The 22732-nt window shown below is 32.2% G+C and overlaps 2 protein-coding genes across 8 annotated transcripts in view; one reads left to right on the top strand and one right to left on the bottom strand.

The window, feature by feature from the left end:
* Window positions 1-12579: 12579 nt before the first annotated feature.
* On the bottom strand, window positions 12580-19329 carry LOC126917645 (signal transducing adapter molecule 1). The gene is made up of 10 exons (XM_050724754.1): window positions 19104-19329; window positions 18210-18370; window positions 17896-18141; window positions 17525-17600; window positions 17236-17445; window positions 16992-17111; window positions 16733-16921; window positions 15887-16113; window positions 15565-15803; window positions 12580-15253 (listed from the first exon to the last, which is right to left on the bottom strand). The coding sequence occupies exons 1-10, from the start codon at window positions 19144-19146 to the stop codon at window positions 15139-15141; spliced, it is 1626 nt and encodes a 541-aa protein (XP_050580711.1). The 5' UTR covers window positions 19147-19329; the 3' UTR covers window positions 12580-15138.
* A 1000-nt stretch (window positions 19330-20329) lies between these two features.
* Window positions 20330-22732, top strand: part of LOC126917642 (mucin-3A-like) — a 28491-nt gene continuing 26088 nt past the window's right edge. For 4 of the 7 annotated variants that reach the window (XM_050724749.1, XM_050724750.1, XM_050724745.1 and 1 more), the window contains exons 1-2: window positions 20356-22000; window positions 22096-22180. The gene's annotated coding sequence lies outside the window, so the exon portion shown is untranslated. The other 3 variants (XM_050724746.1, XM_050724748.1, XM_050724752.1) reach the window with 3 other exon arrangements.

Here is a 22732-nt window from a genome sequence, read left to right as displayed (position 1 = left end):
CCACCATCTCGTAGATTCATCCCACCCTGGGCTACAAGGACCCATCGAGACTCTTCTTAGCTCAACCTTAGTCATAATTGGCTTAATAATCGAGGGTTAGGTTTTTCGTGATTTTCACGTGCTTTTGTCGCGTTTATTGTTCGAGAAGGTAGGTTATGATTGAAAAATATCTTTTTAAATACGTTTATGTTAATATATGTTTTCTTTGTTTTTCTGGTGTCAGCAAGTTGGAGTGGATCGGTATTGGTAATTGGTATTCGTGTAACCCGGAAGTCTGAAAGCATAGTTTCTATTAGTAATTTGAATGGTATTTGTTAAGAGGATATGTCGATACAGGTTACAGGTAAGAGAGAATACTGGAGAGAATACTAGAATAAGAGAGAATAATTAATTTCGGAGATAAATTTTTGGTTATGATTATATTTATAGATTCAATAGTATATAAATAGAGTTAGAGTGCACGAAGGAATTAATTTTAATAGAATGTATATGAAAAATGTTAAAGTACTTTTTATCTTATGTTCTAAAATGATTTTTTCTTTAATATCCTTGTTAGTCACATAAATCACTGAAATGGACAAAAAATTTATCTGAAATTCAAAATTTTAAGAATGATATTTATGTAAAATAAAACGTGACAATATCCAATTTCTTTATGTCTCACCTTTTTAATGAACAAGTTAAGGTTAATAGTCTTTTTATTAACATTACTGAGACAGTCAACATTGTAACTAAAGTAATATTTATTCGATATTTCTAAATTTGTTTATATTGTAAGGTTTAATGCGTTGTTATTTTAGACAATTGTAAAATTTAGTAGGACAAATAACAAGATTAATATTTCTGTGGTTTCCTGGCCATTGGTTAGGCGCGAGTCGATAATTGACTCTCGACCCAGAAGAAACGTATTTTCCCTGCATTCCATCACATTTACAGTTAAATGCATTTTCGCTTGTTCGCGTAAATATTCTATGTAACATGCAAACATCGCCTGCAAGCTTTCCTTTTCGCTTAAGTCGTTATATTATCCGTGAAAAATACGCGATAGATTGCTCTTTGTTTCGCTTCATGTGCGAATTTGAGTTGTTTCTGAGTTGAATTTGATTTGCTTCGAAGAATGTTGAAATGTTGAAAAAACATGTAGGAAGCAATGAATAATAGATGATTTGGATACTTGACAATTTACGGATATTTATGTAACATAGCACACCTTTTTCTCCATTCAGGAAAAAGTATTGTGTAAATTTTCCCAAATTTTCTTTGCTTTACAATTGAAATTTCTAAAATGATTTTAACACAGCTAGATATATATATATAGGTTTCTTCTTTTATTTAACATCTCTGCGATGAATAATAAAATAGAACCATATTAGTCTTATGTAAGATTGGATCTGATTATTTCTTTTGTTGAATATCAATCTCAAAGAAGAGAAACATTAACGTCATTTGCATAAGAAAGAAATATTCTGGAATTATTATACTATCGAAATTTTATTCTAATTACATGAAATTTTACTCATCTTTCGGTAGTTTTCTTTGTACTTTTTCCATGAAGTTACTTACATGGAAATGATCACTTTAATTATGGAGATGCGTTAAAATTAATGTTTGTTGCGTGACTGTGGTGATCGTTACATAACGCTGCATAAAAAATCGTATTGCCATTTTAATCGATACTATATATATTCTTTTTGAAATTCACAAAATTTATGCCTTCGATTCTCCACGTGGGAAGTTCTTTATGATATTGTACTTGAATTTTATCGCGATATTCGTGAAATACAAGAGCGTTTCACCTCCACAAATTAAAGCTTTTGCAAATCAGAGGAATTAATGTTTATATTATGCATCGAAGATTTAAAGATTTCAAAATAAATAATATAAGATAAAAAAAATATATTTTGCATTATACATATACATATATAATATAAATGAAATTAAACTTTTCTATTTGTGTTCGTATGTTTATATATATATATATATATATATATATTTTAATATACAATATCATTTAATATTTCGAAATTCTTTTTCAATATTTCTAAAAAATCCCAAACGTTACAAATATATCTTACGCCATCAACTGGCTTCTACATTTACGTATATTTTAAGAACGTCATGTTATCAAATTTGCAATAAATTCATGACATAATATGCCATAAACATCCTCCTTTGCTGGTTACAGTAAATTCAATGCAAAATCTGTCGTACAATTTTCGTACGCTTTTCATTATGTAACAAATGACACGCTTCGTATCGATGGTCATCCTTGCACAGAATAAATGGAAGCCGATTAATGAAAAAACGACAGAAGAAAGGAAAGGGAAAGAGATGATAGATACAAAACGCACGTAATTTGTTACGTAACGTAACGAACCAGATGTTCGTAATTCCGCGAGGATCTCATCATCTTCTCTCGGAGAGGAATAAAATGGAAAAGGTCACTTTTGATCTTGATCGGCTATATGCGAATTTCAGAAAGACTGGACATTGCGTCTACGTGTTTTGTTCCCTGCTCTCTTCGGCCTTCTTTACCGGTGACCTTGAGGATGCACCGCCTCGTTAACTTTCACCGTAGTAATCGAAGATACCGACGAGAACAGGATGGTAGTCAATGTCACCTGTGATTCAATTATATTATAGTACGGTACATTTATTATGTTTTGTTTATTCATCGAGAACCATTGATCGAGAACACAGTTTGGATGAACATAGTATTTGATGACCATAGGGGAATGACATGATCTTTATAAAGGATATTATAGAGTAACAATTAAAAATTTTGACTGTAAAATTTTTTAATTTCGATACACTGCCAATTAATCTTGTATTAGCGATATTAATATGTATACTTATATTCGTTTGGTTTCTGAATTTCGATTTCACGTAAATATTAATGATCTTCAGGCTAATTGTACGATTGGTTTTATATAATACTTCGTAGGTGTATCGTTTATTTTTACAAGACTTACATGTATCTTTAGGCTAAAGAAATCGTACGATGAATAATACAATTAACAATAAGCAGAAATGGATTTATCATACTTTGTTATCTTTATAATCTTTATCTATAACGTTGGTAGTTATCCATTGATCATATTGGGTTTTCCCAGATAAAAAGAATAACCATTTATGTAATTTGAATTATTCGTTCTCACGTTAAGAAGATCAAGCTATTCTCCATACCATATCATATACGTATGAGGCTATTATCGAACAACAGTTTGATTATTTAGTCATTTACGCAGAAGTATGCTGCACGCGTATTTAAAGACGTTTAAACGCACATTTGCAGTCATTGAACGCATCAGGATACGTGTCAATCACGTCAGATGCTTTATGAACCATACTTAAATAATGTAAAACGATAAAACTGGCTATTCTTAGACATAGTACGCTGGAACGCCTATTATCGCGACAAGGAAAAGAAGCTTTTGCTTCCATAATTTCTTTTCTCGTCATTCTTTTGTTATACGTAAAATTTTAAGTCACTGAACAATCTTTTGTTTTTCAAAATGTAGGTGCATTTTTGAACAAAAGAGAAGGATGTTTTAAGAGACGTTAATGAAAATAAATTATGATAAATAGAAAGAGAAATGGCATTTCAAACGAAAGTTATTCTACCGTTGTTTGTCTTTTGGTTCAAATAGGAAAAGCAAAGGAAATAGATACGCGGGTTTCACATGAGTTAAGCGATCTATAGGAGCTCAGACTTAGCGGGTATAATCATTCGATGAAATAAATGGGATCTATTTATAAAAGGTATCGTCTCTAGTATAACAGTGAATCTTATGTCACGAGATAAAACTTCCTGAATTGAATGATTTAACAAAGATACATATTAAATTAAAACCACCGTTCCTCGTCAAAACAAACACGTAGTTAACATTGAATGATCATCTACGCAACTTATCGATTGCAATTTTCTACAACTTGAAACTACTGCAGTTACTATAGAGAATGAGTTTGTTTGTAAACAAATGACAACTAATTTTGTGACACGACAATACAGTTATCATTTGAGAGAGTAAATTTTTAATTGAATAATTTCCTAATGACAAACAATCGACGTGTACGGAAGAGAAAGGCAAATTTTCTATTGGAGTTTGCAATAACAACGCTCTGTTCACGAATACGTGGAAATGCTGTGATCACCGATTGATGTAACGTTTTCATCGTAGAATCGGTAATTCCTCGAACACTTGTTACTCACCGATACGTGCTCTTAATACCTGCAAAGGGAAACTTTCAATTTCGTGTTTGAAATCCATAAATTCACTTTGGTTCGTCCTGGAAAATGCCGATTGCTGTTCTTGAATTCGAATCTCGCTTTCCCGAATGAATCAAAGACCGTGGAATCGAGATAATTCTTTATTTCCAAATTTTCCCCAAAGCCCGAATTAAACAAAAATAATACAAAACAAGTACGGTCATCGAACGTTTATTATCTTTTTTTAATACTGGTATTTTAAAACGACTAAAATTAATCTATGCAACCTGACAAACGTAGCATCTACATGTCAGATTCGAAATATGCGGTTTGAGACTTAACGATAAGGGTCGTCGAATAATAAATAATTAATTATCGTTGGCGATCCTTGAATTTAGTTGCTTCGAACGACCGGTTTTGTTCGCGTTCGCGACGAATGATAAACGAGCGAAGTAACGTTTAAAACTTCGGTAAACAGCATCACGAGATCGTCTCAATTGTCGCCGGGGAGAAAGGCCGCCTTAAGGTCGCACGAAATTACGAAATTCCAGAAAGCATTTGTTTCCGACCCTTAAATGTCGCCTGTACTTCATTTAGATTAGGTACGTAGCCGACAGGGAACATCCTTTTACGCTTCATGTCCTTGCATGCTTGTGATTTACGCCATTTAATGGACAGTCATGACGCGCTGGCTTAAATAACTTCGCGAACACGATAAACTTGAAATTTTTCAAATGTGTCCGCTCCTTCATCGGATAATTATCGAATACATTGACTGTGATTTATCTTCTAAGGGAATCTTCTATAGTATTCTGTAGTATAGTATTAGCGATTGATGTATTTGCGTTGACTTACAACTTCGGTTCAGTGATTGTCACGTTAATAGTAAAGTTGAAATAGTTGAGTGCCTTTTGAATGTATCTGGTTTTGCAACCAATGCTCAATCCTTCTCTATTCTCTCGTATTTAATTTTTCAATAAAATGATAACTAATAATAGCAATTAAAAGTCAGTAGTGAAATTCTGAAATGCTTCTGTCAGAATTAATTTTAATTAATTTTAATAATCGTAGAAATAAGATGCCAGTAAATTGCTCGAGCATATTTGTTCTAGAGGTAGATTATTATATTTCCTGCTTGTATTATCTATCATTATGAAATCTTATCTTGAAATTATTTAGAAATCTTTTTAACAATTGTCGCTTAAGAGTCATACTATTACAGTTGTCCTAAGATCATCGTTAAGTACCTGACGGTGACTGGTTTTTTCAATAGAACGTAGATGTTGTCACATTAGGATAAAACTAAATTTCTGCAGAAAAATTACATAAATGGGGAAAGCAACCGAAGAACGAAGCAGTCGAAGGTAGTAATTAAAACTTCATCATCATCATCATTATGAGCAATCTCTATTTAAAAGGTGAATTCAAAATGCTCGTAACAGTGTCCAATTCAATTAATCATTTTCTCCGTTTTCAATAGTTTTTAGCCTCCGTCTTGACGAAGAGATTACTAATAAAGATAACAAAGTAAAAACACCGAAAAAAAAGAAGTAAAATTTTGTATCTAAATTTTTTTGGCGAGAAGATGCAAAGGAAATAAAATGTGTAAAAGGAGCAAAATTTGCATATATTATGTAAACAGGAAAATTATCATTTATTTTCAATTTATATTGAAAGAAACATAATTTAGCATATTTTATTATATTAATTTATAATTTCTAAAGTTACGTTCGTCTGTCATTCGATGTCAAATACATTATCGTCTGTCTCTTCTTTCTTTTTTTAGATGAAATATGTAGTGAAGTTGCGTATCTAAAACAATAAACATTGTCTCGAGACAATGGTGTGAATTATTATGCATCTCGATAGCACGATTTCGCCTCGGTACACCAGTTACGAAAGTCAGCGCTACGATGTACGTTTCCTTTTCGCTGCGATCTCTAAAATGACTCGTCTTTCATTGATCTTGCGATTATAAGATATTCGAAATCTAATTTTCTTGCGTAAATGAATCCTTCGGTACAATACACGAAAGGCTTGGCCAATCTAAATATTCGAATGGATTCTCTATTTTTGTTTTGACAATCGATGACGCTTGAAAAATAAATTAGGAGCTTCGTATCTTCAGATATTCAAACGAATACATAGTGCACGTTTTGCAATAATGGCTTGTTTCTACCTTTAAGTTATTATTTTATTTCGTAACTAACATAACTTTTGGCCATTTTATATCACGGTATCTCTACTTAAAAAATTCTGATTTACCAATAGTGAAATACGAAATTAAAAATAAGTTTCAAGGATAATTTCAGATCAAAGATTCCTCTAATTAAAAAATTGCTTCAATAGACTGACAAAATGTTTTTATCACACGTTCACGCGCATCATTGACGAACGCAATAGCGCAAAAAGAATTTTGCTCTTGTGCACTTTGTTAATTATGTCGGATCTTATTAGGTTATTCTCCGTTTCCGTTCTCCAATTATCTAAGCTTCAAACGTTTCACGTTCGAGGATGTATTTCTCACGGAAACGCAATTGCAAGAGAGCCGCTTTGGCGGAGCTACGAGATCATAGATCCTCGAAATTTCTCAATAACCGCCTTTTACTCGAAATTTTTATCGCGCGAGGACGTTCGATTTCCAAACGATCTAATTATAATTTATCTAAAAAAATTTCTTCCCCAAATTGTATTGACCGGTAACATAGTAGAATGCCTATTCTATAAATGTTAGAACCTTTGTCAATCATATAAAATATGTACAAGATGTTTCGCAGAAAGAATTTCTTTGTTACAAATATTCAATCATATCTCTTTGACTTATTTTTGTAAAGGTTTAAAAAAATATTTCTTTAACGAACACCCTAACGAAATAACCGTTTGTTGATTCGATCGATTATATCGAGAGAAGTCAAGGAAGATAAAACACATTGCTGAACATCTCCGCAAGGATCATTTAATTATTCTCCGAGTCTTATAATAGCGCAGCATGTTTTATTTATACAAAATTAAGGATGCTCGTAAAGAATTTTCAAGGGAAATAAGGATTGCTTCTTGCTGTAAATCGAGTTTTTAACGAGAGACGATGCTACTTCCACGAAGCAAGTGATCGCAAGTGATTCAAGGGCAATATGATTTATTAAATGTCACAGGAAATTATATAGTTGGATTTGGTCATCGCGTGTAAAATTATTATATTTGTTATTGCTATTAAAAATATTAAAATTATCGTCCAGATTCATTAGCAGATTTTTATCTGCTGCATAATCTGTGGTTTAACGAACGTGTTGCAGCCTCAGTTTTATGTGGGAGTGGCTATCGTGGCATTCTATTATAATGCATTACTATACGATGCATAGAACATCCGCGATAATCCAGTAGACCGCGGAGATTCGTAAAAGGAGAATATCCTGGAATGCAGAGCATCCTTGATTCACGATTAACCGCAGACATCTGACGAAACTGCAACGATGGATGGACTTGCAAAACAGCATTTAACACGGATGTCGCAACATTGTACGCGCGGATGGGAAGATCGAACGATTACTAGATCGATCTTGAACGATCTTCGAAGGATCGACAAAGTCACAAAGGGATACGTTCATCCTTTTTTATCTTTATATCGATTCCATGGAGAAGTTTTATAAATATACAGTGCGTTTTACAATTATAAAAGCCTGAAACCTTAAAATTTTCAATCCTTGTACCGGTATAAGGTACAAAATATGAAATCTGATTAGGAACAAATACCGCAAAATCGAACAATTAAATTCATCAAAAACAAGGGAAGACGTATTACTAAGTTACTGTTACAATTCTTTTTCTTTATTTACTTTTTATTTTACTATCAATTCTCGCATTGAGAATTATAAGTAATCTTCTCTGGTGTGGCGCAGTGACATGGCTAATTATTTATAATAAGTTGATACTTATTATAGACAAGTATAATTTATAAATAATTATTATAGATAAGTAAATATTACTTAATCTTAATATCAAATTAAATCTTGTATTTAGGTCTAACAGGTAATGCTTGTTTAGCCTGCGGATCTGGTCCGACGTGTTAAGTAATTTAGGAGTTAATTAGGGGATTTCGATGTTTGATGACTCTTTTGGTATATCTATTGCTATATTTTGATATTTCTTCTTTGACTGCGGGTATCTTGAGGTCGCGATGTATTGCTTCGTTGGTGACATACCAGGGTGCATTTATTAGGGATCTTAGCGTTTTCGATCGGAAGCGTCGAAGTATTTCAATGTTGGAATTACTCGCTGTTCCCCATAGTTGGATTCCGTAGGTCCAGACAGGTTTTATTACGGTCTTATAGAGCGTAATTTTGTTCCGCGTGCTTAGGTTGGAGCGACGGCCAATGAGCCAATAAAATTTTTTAAGTTTGTCCTTGAGTTGCTTCGATTTGTCTGTGATGCGTTGTTTCCACGTTAATCTCCTGTCCAGAGTCATTCCCAGGTATCTGACTGTGTCCTTGTTAGGAATTGTTGTATTGTTAATGGTAACCTGAGGGCAGGTTTGTTTTCGCAGCATGAATGTTACATGGGTGGATCTGTTTTCGTTAATTATGAAGCCCCATTTATGAAACCACTTTTCCATAGAGTCGAGACATCGCTGGAGAGTGGATGAAGCAATTATCGGGTCTGCGTGGGAAGTTAATAGCGCTGTGTCGTCAGAAAATGTTGCTATAGTTATTTCTGTTGATATTGGTAAATCGGCAATGTAGATGGAGAACACCAGGGGTCCGAGGACGCTACCTTGTGGTATGCCAGCTTCTATCGGGAACGTTGTGGTAGTGGCGTCTAAATATTTAACCAAGAATTGTCTTTCGGTTAGGTAGGACTTTAGGATGGAGTAGTAGGTGTGTGGTAGGATTTTTTTAAGTTTGTATAAAAGCCCTTCGTGCTATACTCTGTCGAATGCCTGTTGAATGTCAAGGAATACCGCTGGGCAATATTTTTTCTTTTCTAGGCTTTGGTTGATATTGTGCGTTATGCGATGGATTTGCTCTGTTGTGGAATGTTGCTTCCGAAAACCGGATTGATGATCTGGCGGTGTTTTCAAATCCTCTAGGAGTGGAAGAAATCGACTCGTTAACATCTTCTCAAATATTAGGTCATCCCATAAGTTCGTTCCGTTTTTCGAGCGGTTATATATGTTAAGATTATTTACGTACCTTTCAGTTTCATGAAAAAATCTAATCCCCCTCTCGTTCTACAACTTCTTCCCATTTTTCAAGTGCATTGGTCCCTTATCGCCGTATGTTTATAAATCGACACATGAAATGAATACACAAAAGTCGGCACGAACTTATGGGATGACCTAATAGTTTTGACAAAGTAGGTAGAAGACTAATTGGGCGATAGGAGCTAGTTTCGTATATTGGTTTTCCGGGACTGTTACAATTTAATTCTATTTCATCTTGTATTTAATTTTTATATAGCAAAAAGCATACTATATGTAAATGTGCTGATTTCATAATTTTTCAGACAAAGATAAACTTGTATAGTTGTTCTTTCTTCCAGTGAGTACGACCTATCCTTTCTTGAGAAAATATCGTATCTTATACGTTTTCCTCTACAGGAGGGCGAATATTAGATATTTCCATTTTGTATCATTCGTTTTTTATTCGTATCGTTGGCCTCGAAAAATTAGGTCAAAACTTGTCACCATACTATATCAGGACAGAAGATGCAAAAATTTATCCTGCAAGGACAAGAAATAATTATACAATTGAGATAATTATTCCGAAGATCAGTATCACGCGATCGTTGATAAAGGTCTTTGTGAAAGATGTGGCACGATCTGAATTGTATAAAAAATGTAAATAGAAATTTCTTCCATTTCTTCAACCAGATAACTATTCAATAACTTGAAGATTACTATTAAGTAACTTATCGTTAGTAAAGAAAAAAAAAATGAAATATTTAGAAAGAGATTACCAGAATAGGCAAAGCTGATTTCTCTGAAAGATAGAAGTAACACGAGGTCAACGATCGTTATTTAATGATTGTCCTATTTGACGCGCCACATCTTTGACCTTGTTGCTCGAAAGGTAGGAAAAAGATTTCTGTTAATTCATTTGGGAATATCTGCAATTTGTACAAGCTCGTTAAAGTTGTTGATTCGTAAAATTCATCTTAATTATTATAGGATTATCTGTATATAGTGAAAGGGATGAGTATGGACCTAAATTTAACTTGCTTCAAACGAGTCATGAGTTCATCGTACGTGTTGTTTAATCTCCGCATTGAAACTTACTATTAGTTTAAAGATAGTATTTTGCAATCTTATTCAGAAATTTATTGAACGAATTAGAAATTATCGAAGATATCATATATATTTCTATATATTTATTTTGAATTTTAATTAAATGTGATGTCAATTATACATATCATTATATATAATGAAATATGGAGAAGTAAAAGTTGAAACTTTTATACTTTTCTATATAAGTACTAGTTGCACACTCTTTTGCAATCTCAGGCTAAAGCATTAAAAAATATTAAACAAAAATAAGAACTATTAATTTTCGTATGACATTTTTATAAAAAAAACTGTGTTTGTAAATCAAATCAAATGGAATTTTGCAAAACCTGGATAAACAGAAGATTTATTCAAGAAGAAATAGGATTCAAAAATCTTAATATTTATGGTAATATACCTTCCCTTGACATTTTAACTTAATGGAACAAAATAAGAAAAACACGCGCATATTCGTGACCATATGCAAAAGATGTTCGATTTTAGAGAACGTTATATACAAGGTGTCTCATAGGTTTCAATAATGTCAGAAATGATAATCTAATAATTTTCTACAAAGTCATTAAACCGAATATAATAAAGATAATCAGTTCCGTGTTACGAAGCCTTTGTAGATATGTTGTTTTGCTTTTTTCTTTTTTAATTAAATGAATACAAAACTGAAGGAAATAGAATGTTAATGTCAAGGTTGTTTTGTTCATTGTCGATGTAAGATTGCCATTGTCAAGGAAGACGACTCATTATTCTATCGATCTTTGGCTAGATTAACAGTTATGAGGATTCCACGATCGATTATTAATGCATTTATTAATATCCTGGTTCGCTACATTGCAGAAAATCATTATTGTGGCAATAAGGTAGAAAAACAGTTGTCTGGAAGATTAATTTTCTGTAATCAAATTATCATAAGCTTTGTAAACAATAACTATTTTTGGATGTAATAGTAGATTATAATCATTACTGTATTTAATTGTCTACCCAATATGACTTGAAAGATATACACTTCGCTTTTGTTTCATTTATCTCTTATTAGTATGTTATACCAAAACCGAATCTCTTCATATTTCTAAATTTCGAATTAAGTTGAGAAGGCCTATAACGAATCCTATAATCTATTTCTCATAAAGAAAATTTTTAAGTTGCATATCGTATAGGAAGTTAATTATAATCTATATAATGTAACATTGCGTCTAAAAATATTTATTATATAGAAAATTTTTCACAATGATATGATTACACAAAATTAATATTTGATATAACTTTCTGTATCGACTATATTTGAAAATAATTCTCAAATTGCTATGATAAATAGAAACGACCATCTTCGTCGCTATTCTTTTAGTTATATTAAGGTGTTCCGTTTCAGTAGATTCCGGTCTTTTAAATGTTGTCAGCTTTTCATAGAAATGTAAGGAGCGATGATTTACGACGATGACGGCACTGTAAAATGATACCTTTTTACGATAAATCCACCACTACGTCGACCATAAATCTTAAGTAATGAGTGGATCGTGCGCGAAAAACACGGTGCTGGATAACTGTGTTCAGAGAAGATGACGAGATTTCGAACAATTCTTGGGAATCGCAATTATTGCGAGATTCGATCGTGGTAAGAGCGTTCAGAAGGTCGATAGAGCATGGACGCACCAAGAAGGGAAGATGGTAAACGGTATGAAAGAAATAGAACAAGAGAAGAAAGAATAAAGGAGTAAACCCTAAAGGAGTAAGCTTTAAAGAAATCTTTGCAAAAATACAAAGGCAAAATGTTGACACACTGCACAATACATAATAGTACAATATAAAACAATATACACTGAATAAATATTATACTTCTTTTTTCAAAACCATTTTGATAGTATTTATGAATCTATGAGTTTCTATCAAACAAGGTTTTCTTCAAACATCTAACTGCGAACGTTTGGTCGTTTCCTGTCAAATCCCGCAGAGTAAAAAGTAAAACACGTGATCTTTCTATTTACGTAAATGTCATGAGCAATCTTGAATCGATTTTATTAGGACATTGTGTATATAAGGTGATAGAAAAGAAGAGGGATCTAAGATTTCAAAGACTTATAAATATTAGTGTCAGAGTAAATTATTCAAATCCAAACGTATCATTTATTTTCCTTATGCATGACTTATTTTGTACATTAGACGATGTCCAAACTAGATGATTCAAGATAATTTTTTTTGAAATACTAAAAAAACTAACCGTTATATTACAGACTTCGAACGATACGATTCACAAAAATATAACAAAGGAATTCAGCATCACTTACGTAAATAATGAAAGTTTAATGGCAACGTAACATGTACAATGTAAATTACATCTATTTTTCTTTTTTCTTTTTTAATAAGACCTATTCCTCTATTACTTTCTATGTCTCTTTTTTCTCTCTCACTCGCTCTCTTTTTTTCTCTAGGTACATATACAAAGTACAGTATACGTTTTTCTCCTCTTCCTTAGTCTTCTTTCTTTCGCTCAATACATCTGTATGTGACTTAGCTTCTTTTTACTGACATTGCTTTACAAGATTTTTACATGATCTTATTTCATTTTTTTGTTCTTTCTACACGTTATCGACGCAGTTTATTCCATTTCTTTTAAATTTCTACGTCGCCCAAGTATATATTGCACTATCGTATCAATGCGCCCTGTCTTTTCTGAGAAACATTAAGGGGCTTACTCAGTGTCTCGAATGAAACTTGAAAAATGATAAAAAAATGCATACTTGAACCTAATGAAAACTTAGAATCTAAGAGTCTAAATGATTGTACATTTTATAAGAATGTTTATATATATGCTTATTACAATGTTCATTAAATGGAAAGATGTCATACTTTACAATGATGTACTTTACAATATTTTCGTTAGAAGAAATTCTTTACATACGTTTAATTTTCAATTCGAGTTACAAAGCAACCCCTTTAAGTTATATTAAATTTGAGATTGTTTTCAGCTTTGAATCAAATTCTTTCAAACTTATTAACAATCTATTTTTAGACTTGTGTATGTAGATATTTATTGCTTATTAATTACTAAGAAATTATAACAAAGTAACTTATATAAAGAGAAGTTAAATTGAAAGTATAATATATATATAAAAAAAAAGAAACACTTTAATTTAACTATTTTAATTAGTTCATAAGAAATATAAGCTATTTCAAGTCAAATAAGAGTGATAATTAGTATACAAATTTCAAATACAGGATTATATACATTTTACTATTAGACTTAATGTAATGTAAGAAATTCATATGAATGAAGTATCTTTTTTATTGTATGTTTCATATATGCAAAAAGTAATTTTCATAATCTATTGGGTTTATTACTTTCCTTGCTCATTTTTGTACTTCAACAAATCTGAAATTACAGTCTAACAGTGATTCACTCACTGACCTACTAAAACTTTCTCTTGGCCTATAAATTGGTACTAATATCATGTTTTAACTTCGAAATATAAACTTCACTTACAAATATCTTAAAAATAAAGGCCTATTAAAGAAATCCTTGAGAATCGCATTATTCTAATTTTAAACCTTTAAATCCTATTTTAATGTAAGTTTAAAAGAATACAGCCGTCTTTTTCCATGTGTTTTTCTCATTTTTCGTTTTTTACTTTAACACAGACAGGGCCGCTTTTACGACGGTATGAACGCAACTATATGCGAGTATTATGCATTAACAATTCATAAAAAGTTTCTCGCAGATTTCTCGATAAGCAATTAATAGGAAATATGTTTTATTATACACAGTGGACAGACTAGACCAAGTTCAAACGTCTTGTCGTGATAATTGTTCTTAAATTTATATGTACCTCGACAATATTTAATTCGAGTTGCTTCTTTCAAAGCTACTATGATCTTTTACCTCTTTCTTTTTCTTTCTGTATTTCTTTTTTTATCTAAGAAAAGAATTTTCATATCTTAACAATCGTATTTCAAGGACCTTTTATAGTTGTTAATAACGAATGATAGTAAAAAACTATAAAATACGGTAGTTCTTTCGATTACAGTCTCCACCATTTTGTCGTGTACAGTTTTTGTGTACTAGCGTAATTATACGTCAAACGGCGGTACAGTTTTCTTCAGAACTTATTACAAATATACGATAAACTTTATACAACATATTATAAATAAGTATAATAAAATTGTTACGCGATATAATTTCGACATATGATTAAAAACAATATATCAATATTTATAAATCGTTGATTTTATATTTCAGTATTTTTTTCTTTTTTTCTGACTTTTTCCGTGTATTATTTTTCACTTCAACACTTTGAATATAACACTTTGAATATAACGTTACAGTTGAAATGCGAAACGAAATAGCGGTCGCTAACGAATCAAAGGAATGTGTTAATTGAAATTGAATCAATGACTGATACAAACGCTTTTTAAGAAGAATATATACCATAACGGTAATCAAACGTTAATAAAATAATTCGCATTTCGCTTAATGCATTTTTTAATTATTTTGTCGTGTATGTGCCTGTAATAAGCTTACACGGTAAGTTTCGAATGCAAAACTTCCATCAAAAACCCAGTATCTTTGGCTACTTCGGGTATGTTTATTTAAATAATTATAATATAGTGATATTGTATAGCTTGAGTTACAGTACAGGGTGAATTTGAAACATGTAGCATCCCTTTACATCATGTGTTGCCCATTTGGTGGAGCATATTGAGGTTGTTGGCTTACCGGATGTCCTGTTGGTCCTGGTGGACCATATGGTCCTGGCATAGTACCAGTTTGAGGTGGATATCTGTTGTATATCATTAAATACTTCTTTGTCAACTTTTCCTTTTTAACGTATATTTTCATTAATCCCTTAAATGACCGGTTTATAACAATCATAAATCAATGTGACTTTTTCATATTATACTAATAGAAAGAAGTAATTTTTAATCACAAAAGGGATTAAATATCATATTAATCTCTTCTTTATAAAGCTATTAAAGACCTATATTATTAAACTATTTACATGTACTCATATATGTACATATTACCTCCGAATAAATATATTATAAGCGGAATTATCAAAAAAACTTATATCATGTGTATATCAACACATACCCTTGATGTGAATAAGGTACATTGCTTTGCTCTGGCACAGGTGGTCCATGAGGATGTCCTCCTGGTTGGTGCTGATGCGAACCTGCTGGTTGCACGTGAAAATGTTGTGGTAATGTCATGTTTGGCATGCTTGCAGGACCCATATATTCATTAGGTGGCATAGTCGCATTATATGGCCCAGGTGGACCACCTCCAACAGGAAAGGAAGTTTGATGAGGTGGAGGTACTCCATTAAATATCTAAGAAATTCAAACATTTCATTTTAACTTAAATAAGAATATCATTTATTGAAAAGAAATTTAAATATATATTAAATTCTTACATGTGGAGGTGGTGGTCCCTGATTTTGAAACTGGTAAGGGTTTATGTGAGGTGGCATCTTAGGTAGGGTATAATTTGATGGTGTAGGAGGTGGTGGTTCTCGCATCAATGTATGATACAAATTAAGAGCATCCACCAGATCAGAACTTAACTGAGTTAGCTGTGCATGCCTCCTGTCTACTTTTTCTAAAGCTGCATCTATCAACGGTCCCATAGCAGTAACTTGTTCTAAAATTGTTATAAAATTAATAGTTAATATAAGTAATGATACAAAATAATGTATTGTAGTATCGTGGACAGATTGCCCAAGAAATATCAGGTGAACTATAAATGTTGCGAGAAAGCCTAAGTGCCGACAGGCCGAAAGAGTTGGGAAACTTTAATGAGTCAAGCGGCCCATCAATGTGTCATCAGTCCTTCAGTCGAATAGTTACGCGGAAGAAGACGTACGTGATCATGATCGCGGTTGGTTATAGAACACGTACGTGGTGAGGGTATGTGGAAAGATAAAGGGATGCTTAAAGGAGAAAGACGAATTAATCGGTAGTCGTTAACTGAGAGTCGAGTTGTGAGGAGTCAAGAGTTGAGTCGAGAGAGAGTTGCCAATTTGTTATGAGTTGTTAATTAACAGTTGTGAGTTGTGAATTATCCATTTAGTTATCTTAGTTATAACACATTACTATATTTAGTTCACGTTAAATAACCATTGTTTCCTGTTTAATCCATTGTAAATAAATCCATCTATCAATAAACTTATCATATAGGATAGAAATCATTGGAAATCCCAATTTCTAATATTTCTGAATAAATAAATCCTATAGTACAATATATGATACAAATACAGTACCTTCCAAATCAATCATTTCTTGCGGATCCGAATTATCACATTGAGGATCAGCTTCATGTAATAAATGTAACAGTCTGTCCATTTTTCTTTCATCTATTTCAACTTCAACCACTTCTGGTTCTCTCTTTACTGTTTTTACTTCTACCTCTTCAGCAAACTGAACCATTTTTTTGTTACTGTGTTCTAATTCTATATGTGAATTTATATATAGTACTCATTTTTAACTAACACATGAATAATTTAATATTTTATATCTTACTTGTAAACTGTTCAGGCTCCATAGACAAATCTGCAGTAACAAAGTTAGAGGGAAATAATCCTTCTCCATTTTGGTTACTGCCTTTCCACCAGTTTGGATCAGAATCATCCAATATGTTAACTAAAATTCAGTTTATAACAATAATTTCATCATTACACGATAAATTTATTATAATCACATATTTTTTAGCTGTAATAAAAATATAACTGTTTGAGACTAAATTTTAAAAGAACACAAATCATACTTATTTCTCCTGCAAAAAATGTTAATTCATTATCTTCTGCTGCCTCAAAATCATACAGAGCACGGACTTTCCTGCCTTCGGAATTGCTGGAGGCACCAAGTGCAGAACTTACATTAGGGTATAAACTAGTATATTTATTAGATGCTGGTGAGCTATGTGAAGAGGATGCTTGACTATGAGCTTTACTTTCCTTAAGAGAAAGTTCTATGGCTAGAATGGAAAGTAATTAATTTAATTTTACAGTTCTAGGAGAAATGACATTAAATATTCTTTAAAAATTTGAAGGTACCTTTTGCAATGTCTTCCTCTTCTTGTGAATTTGTTACTACATTTGGATCTTTACTTAATACACTTATACGTTTAGGCTAAAAAAAAAAAAAAAAAAAAAAAAAAAAAAAAATGGATATACTGAATACAACAATTATTTATGGTTAAAGTTATTTGATGCATATGAAATAGTCTATCAATTTATACAAATAATTCCATGTGGTTCAATGGAATAATTATTCTCTTGATGAATGATTGCAGGAAAAACACAACAGAACGTCAATAAATGATAGTCTTATCTTATTAGTATTTAAATAAAAGACTACATTCAACCATATATGTTTCGCAATAAATAAGAATCTTATATGTGAATTCAGATGGAAGGAAACTTACCGTATCTGATGTAGAAGTAAAGTCATATCCTTCATTTTTAAGTTTATTGTATAAACTTGGAATTAAATTTAACTGGGGATCAGTTTTGAAATCATTTTCAGCCCATTTCTTTAAAAGTACCTTCATTTTTTCAGCAATCTTTGGTTCAGAATGATTAACAAGCTTCCTCAGGTCATTTTCAAATTCTCTTGATGCAATTTCCAGATGAAATGTTTTTCCACAATTGATGACACACACATCTAACAACTAAATCCACATTCAATGAGTATCGGTTACACAATGGTTTAAAGTTACATTTTGAAGGATATACTGACTGTTAATGCTTGCATAACGATGTGTGGATCTGGAGAATATAGTCTTTTAACAATGGACCGTAAACATTCCTTTGCATTTTGGGTAGAAGTTCCTACTTTATCACAAATATCCAACATACTTCCCCATTCTATAGACATATTCTTCTCACTGGTTGCCTTTTCTATTATAAAAAAATTATAAGATTGGCATAAGATATGATAAAGGAAATAGTAATATCAATTTGCTTTATTCCATTCCAATCACAAATTTCCTAATAAAAAGTACTACTGAATATTTAAATTAGGCAATATATATATATATGATAACTATTCTTTTTGTTCAATGATTTCCTGAAACATATGAACATCATGGAGTACCAATCTCATATATATGTTTATACCAAACACAACTTCCTAACAAATTGAATAAATAATAAAAGGTGTGAGCTCGTATCAGGCTCGTTTCGCGTTGCAAATTAAAGAGAAATCTGGCTCTGTCCGTATATGAATTCCAAAAAGAACAGTTAGCATTCTGGAAATTCCTACGATTTGAACGTCTCGAATATTTCTCTACGCGATTTATGCTTTTATCAGAATGAACGAGCATTTTCGTAGACGTGACGGGAGTAATCGGTCGAGGCGATACAAAAGCGAGGCTGAAGTAATTCGCAAAATCTGATGTCTTAATTAGAGGTCAAATGTCAACAACCGCTTAATGCATCCATCAAACGTGGAATTTTGACGTTGCATAAAAAAAAAAAAAAAAATGAAAAACCAGATGCAACGTATGCACAGAGAAACAATAGATACGAGCTGTCATAGGATTCAAAATTTGTTTCCTGGGGTTAAAGTAGCCTGATGCAGGAACAATCGTGTTATAAGTGAATTAAGGCTAGGGAGAAGTCTGCCACTCACCAACGTCAGCGTCGAAAGGCGAGGAATTCTGGAAAAGGCCCATTTTCGACGTGGTTTCTTTAATCGATCTATGTTCGACAGTTACGTCCGTTACGCGCTGTCACGGAATTACGTTACGTTCTTCTCTACGCATCCAGCTGATATTTACTTACAAACACGACACCGAATGACTAATAACATTCTAATCTACCATCGAGGGACATCTTTCTTTCGACCTGCCAAAAAACCTCGATACTATCGAATCATCTCGAGTGTAATGTCAAACGGGAGCGGTTTCGCGTCACGAATTACACGATTAATCGATGAGTTCACCGCACGGCCACGGAGAATTCAGATAAACGATTCATGCTTTGAAGGATTAAATATGTATAGTGATTAAAATTACTGATAATTTGCGCAATTCGTTCCTTTTCGACAAAGACATTGAAATGAACATCGACAATCGATACATCGTAAACTATTGCGTCTTACTATCTGCCATCTGGCGAAGAACTTATGAAATTAGTTTATGAAAGTATGATTTACCATATGAGTCCCATTACCATTTTCGTGTTACACGCGACCTTATCATTTCAGTACATATAACATTCCGTGTGTAAAATGTATGTACATTCATACTACATGAATTCAGACACAAGATACATAATAGACGTGACATTGGATATTCGTCGTAGTAAACTAGTGACAGGGATGAGGTACAGACATAGTCAGTGTTTATATAGAAAAAGGTGATCGAATATGACAGAAATTATTACAAAGAAACATTATTTTATTATACACATTATTGTATGCAATTGTATTGTCAAAAATTTCAAACAATGTGATTCATTGATCGTAGAACACATGATCAGACTATGAAATAATGAGTTGCGTTTGATTCCATCGCACTTGCTTCCTCTCTTAAATTCATAAACATCATTTGATTCCTCTTCTTCTTTCACAATGCTGCTATTTGTCTTGTATTGTGCATATTTTTTGGATATATTCTCTTGATATAGGTATCATGTTTGGCGGTAAGAGATATACCGAAGATAACCGAAGTGCACCGAAGTAAATGATGCCGAAGATGATATAGAGTGAAATTGAAATAATTATCGCCATTTTAAAATTTAACTTGATCAATGTTGGAAGAGTAGTGCCATCTTTAGTATCACATATTATTTTGCAAATAGAATAAGTTGGCGCTATTTATAGCGCTAGAGTTATATCTTTTATGTTCATAGTTTATTAAAAAGAATGAGGTAAAGTAAAGTATATTAAGAAATTCTAGAAGACACTTGCATCATATTTGAATTTTAAATAACTTTATTATTTATATTTTCAATGAGCCTGGAATATTGTAAATTATGCTTATAAATTGAAAATCTTTTCACACAGATTTTTCATCGAAAGAAGATCGAAGATTCTGTCAAAAGCTGAGTATAGAAAACTTAAAGAATAGAGAGATGCGCGGTTTATTACGAAACGACATCACGAAAGAGTCTCTAGTTCATTGTGGTTTCACGAACAATTTTTGCATTTGTCCCAGGCTTCCAAACCTTGGGAATAAACTGCATCACATAATTTCTGCATAATACACTGACAATCAGGCTGTCATCATGTTTGTCAAATTATAATGAACTGTCATTGTGCTTGTTGAAAATCACCTTGACATTATGCAATAACCATGAATTTTGATGGTTTGGAATTTTATTAGTATTTTGATATCTAGTATCATGAAATTATCATATAACTTTTAATTATATCGATAACTTTCCTACTCTGCATTGTTATTTATAGAAGCTTCCGGGTGCAGTCCTTGTCCTTTTGGTATCGATTGTATATCCAGGTCGTGAAAGCCTCGAAGATTTCTATCTCCATTCAAATGTTTAAATATCACTTTCACTGTTCGATATGATCAAATGATTTATCTACGTTGAATAAAACAAAGCAATGATTAGCATCTGTATGTTTTGCAGTTCTGACGGAATCTATAATAGAAGCTTCAACGGAAGTGATACGTTGAATCTATTTGAAACATTTGATACTTTCTAAAAGGAACAAAATATAAGAACGATTTCTATCTGTTTAAAATTGTCAGAGGTTTGAAAAATTTGCTATCGTCAATTTATTATTTTATTTATTGCCAAGTTACGATATATTATCCCCTAAAATTAATGTTTATGTCAAGAGGGATTGTTTTAGATATCCCGTGCTGTTATTAGAATTCGCAAGAGGAGGAAGAATGCCAGAGGAAGTAGTCTATGAACTTACGTTACGTACATGCTTCCGTTATTAGTTGTAAATAACGGGTGAAAGTGCACACGTGTACACGTTTAATTATTGTAGGACAAAAAGCAATTCTGGGGAGCAATTGGCGAAGGAGGATAATCAATAAAGTATTGTTGCGTCTTGACGGTCCCGTAATGGCGGTTATTAAGTTACGGATGAGAAGTAGCAGCTTCCGATGTCGAAGATACACGTAAAGTATTATAGAAAAGTGAGAAACGTTGTAGACGAGAAATTATACAGTAGAATGAAATAATTATAATTATGTTTGAAAGGCAAGGAAAGATAAAAATTAATAATAGTACTTATACTATATGCATATATTAGTAATAGTCCTATAACAGTTTGTAACAATTCTATGTAAAAATATCGTTGTAGTATAGTCGTTGTAGTAAATATCTACAGGAAGGAGAAATTCATGATAAGCATACTTACTTATTTTTCGTGTATATTTTTTATGTATATTTATAATTTTTTTAACTTGTAATTTATGTAAATTTCATGGTGTACCGAGATATTATTACAATTACACTACGAATACGAGGACAGAAAATTATCTGGACAATTACCCTGTAAGACAAGGGGAAAATTAAGCAGGCGACACGACAGGCAAAATTGTATTGTTTAAGGTAAATTATGTTACACTGTTTTCTTGCAAACTAGCTACGTCCAGTTGGAAACCTTCCACCTACATTTAACATTGCTTGGTCTTACGAAATGTAAGGTGCTGTGACTTCCATTTTCCGGTTTCCTGCGATGATTTAATTCATAAGACGTCTGTAACAATCGGAACCTGATTCGACAGAAATGTAAGTAATATGAATAATATTTTAACTGTACGATTTATTAAAACTTAGCATTTCTCTGTTATTAGCGAAGCACTTTTATAATTATATGCGAAGTCTATATTAAAGTACTTGGAACCGACAACAAAATTGAATAAGTAATTAGAAAATAATATTTAAATTTAATATGACCTGCAATTTACGTTCTACGACAAATTCTTAAATTATATTATCAGAGTCACCCGAAATAACATGGAACTTGATTAAGAATTTGACTGACACAGGAAGATGATTATCATAAACAAAATTGTAATATTTCAATATTGTTTTACGTAATCCTAAAGACAAAATTATATCATGTAACCAACTATAGTACTTGAGATTCGGTATGAGCCTCAAACAATGCAACGTTACTCTAATAACTGTATAAAGGGGTAACAAGGTTCCTCCTACGGCGAAGAATCGAAACTACGAGAATATTTTCGTTAAAATTCACTTCCTCTCCCCTTCGTACAGGTGAAACGCTTTTTAATGAGATTCACGGGCATAAAGGAAAGCGTCTTTTCCCATCCGCGA

Source organism: Bombus affinis, chromosome 6 (assembly GCF_024516045.1).
Source record: "Bombus affinis isolate iyBomAffi1 chromosome 6, iyBomAffi1.2, whole genome shotgun sequence".
NCBI classification, from domain to species: Eukaryota; Metazoa; Arthropoda; class Insecta; order Hymenoptera; family Apidae; genus Bombus; species Bombus affinis.
Note: the sequence above shows the minus strand (reverse complement) of the source record. Positions and strands in the feature narration are given on the sequence as shown.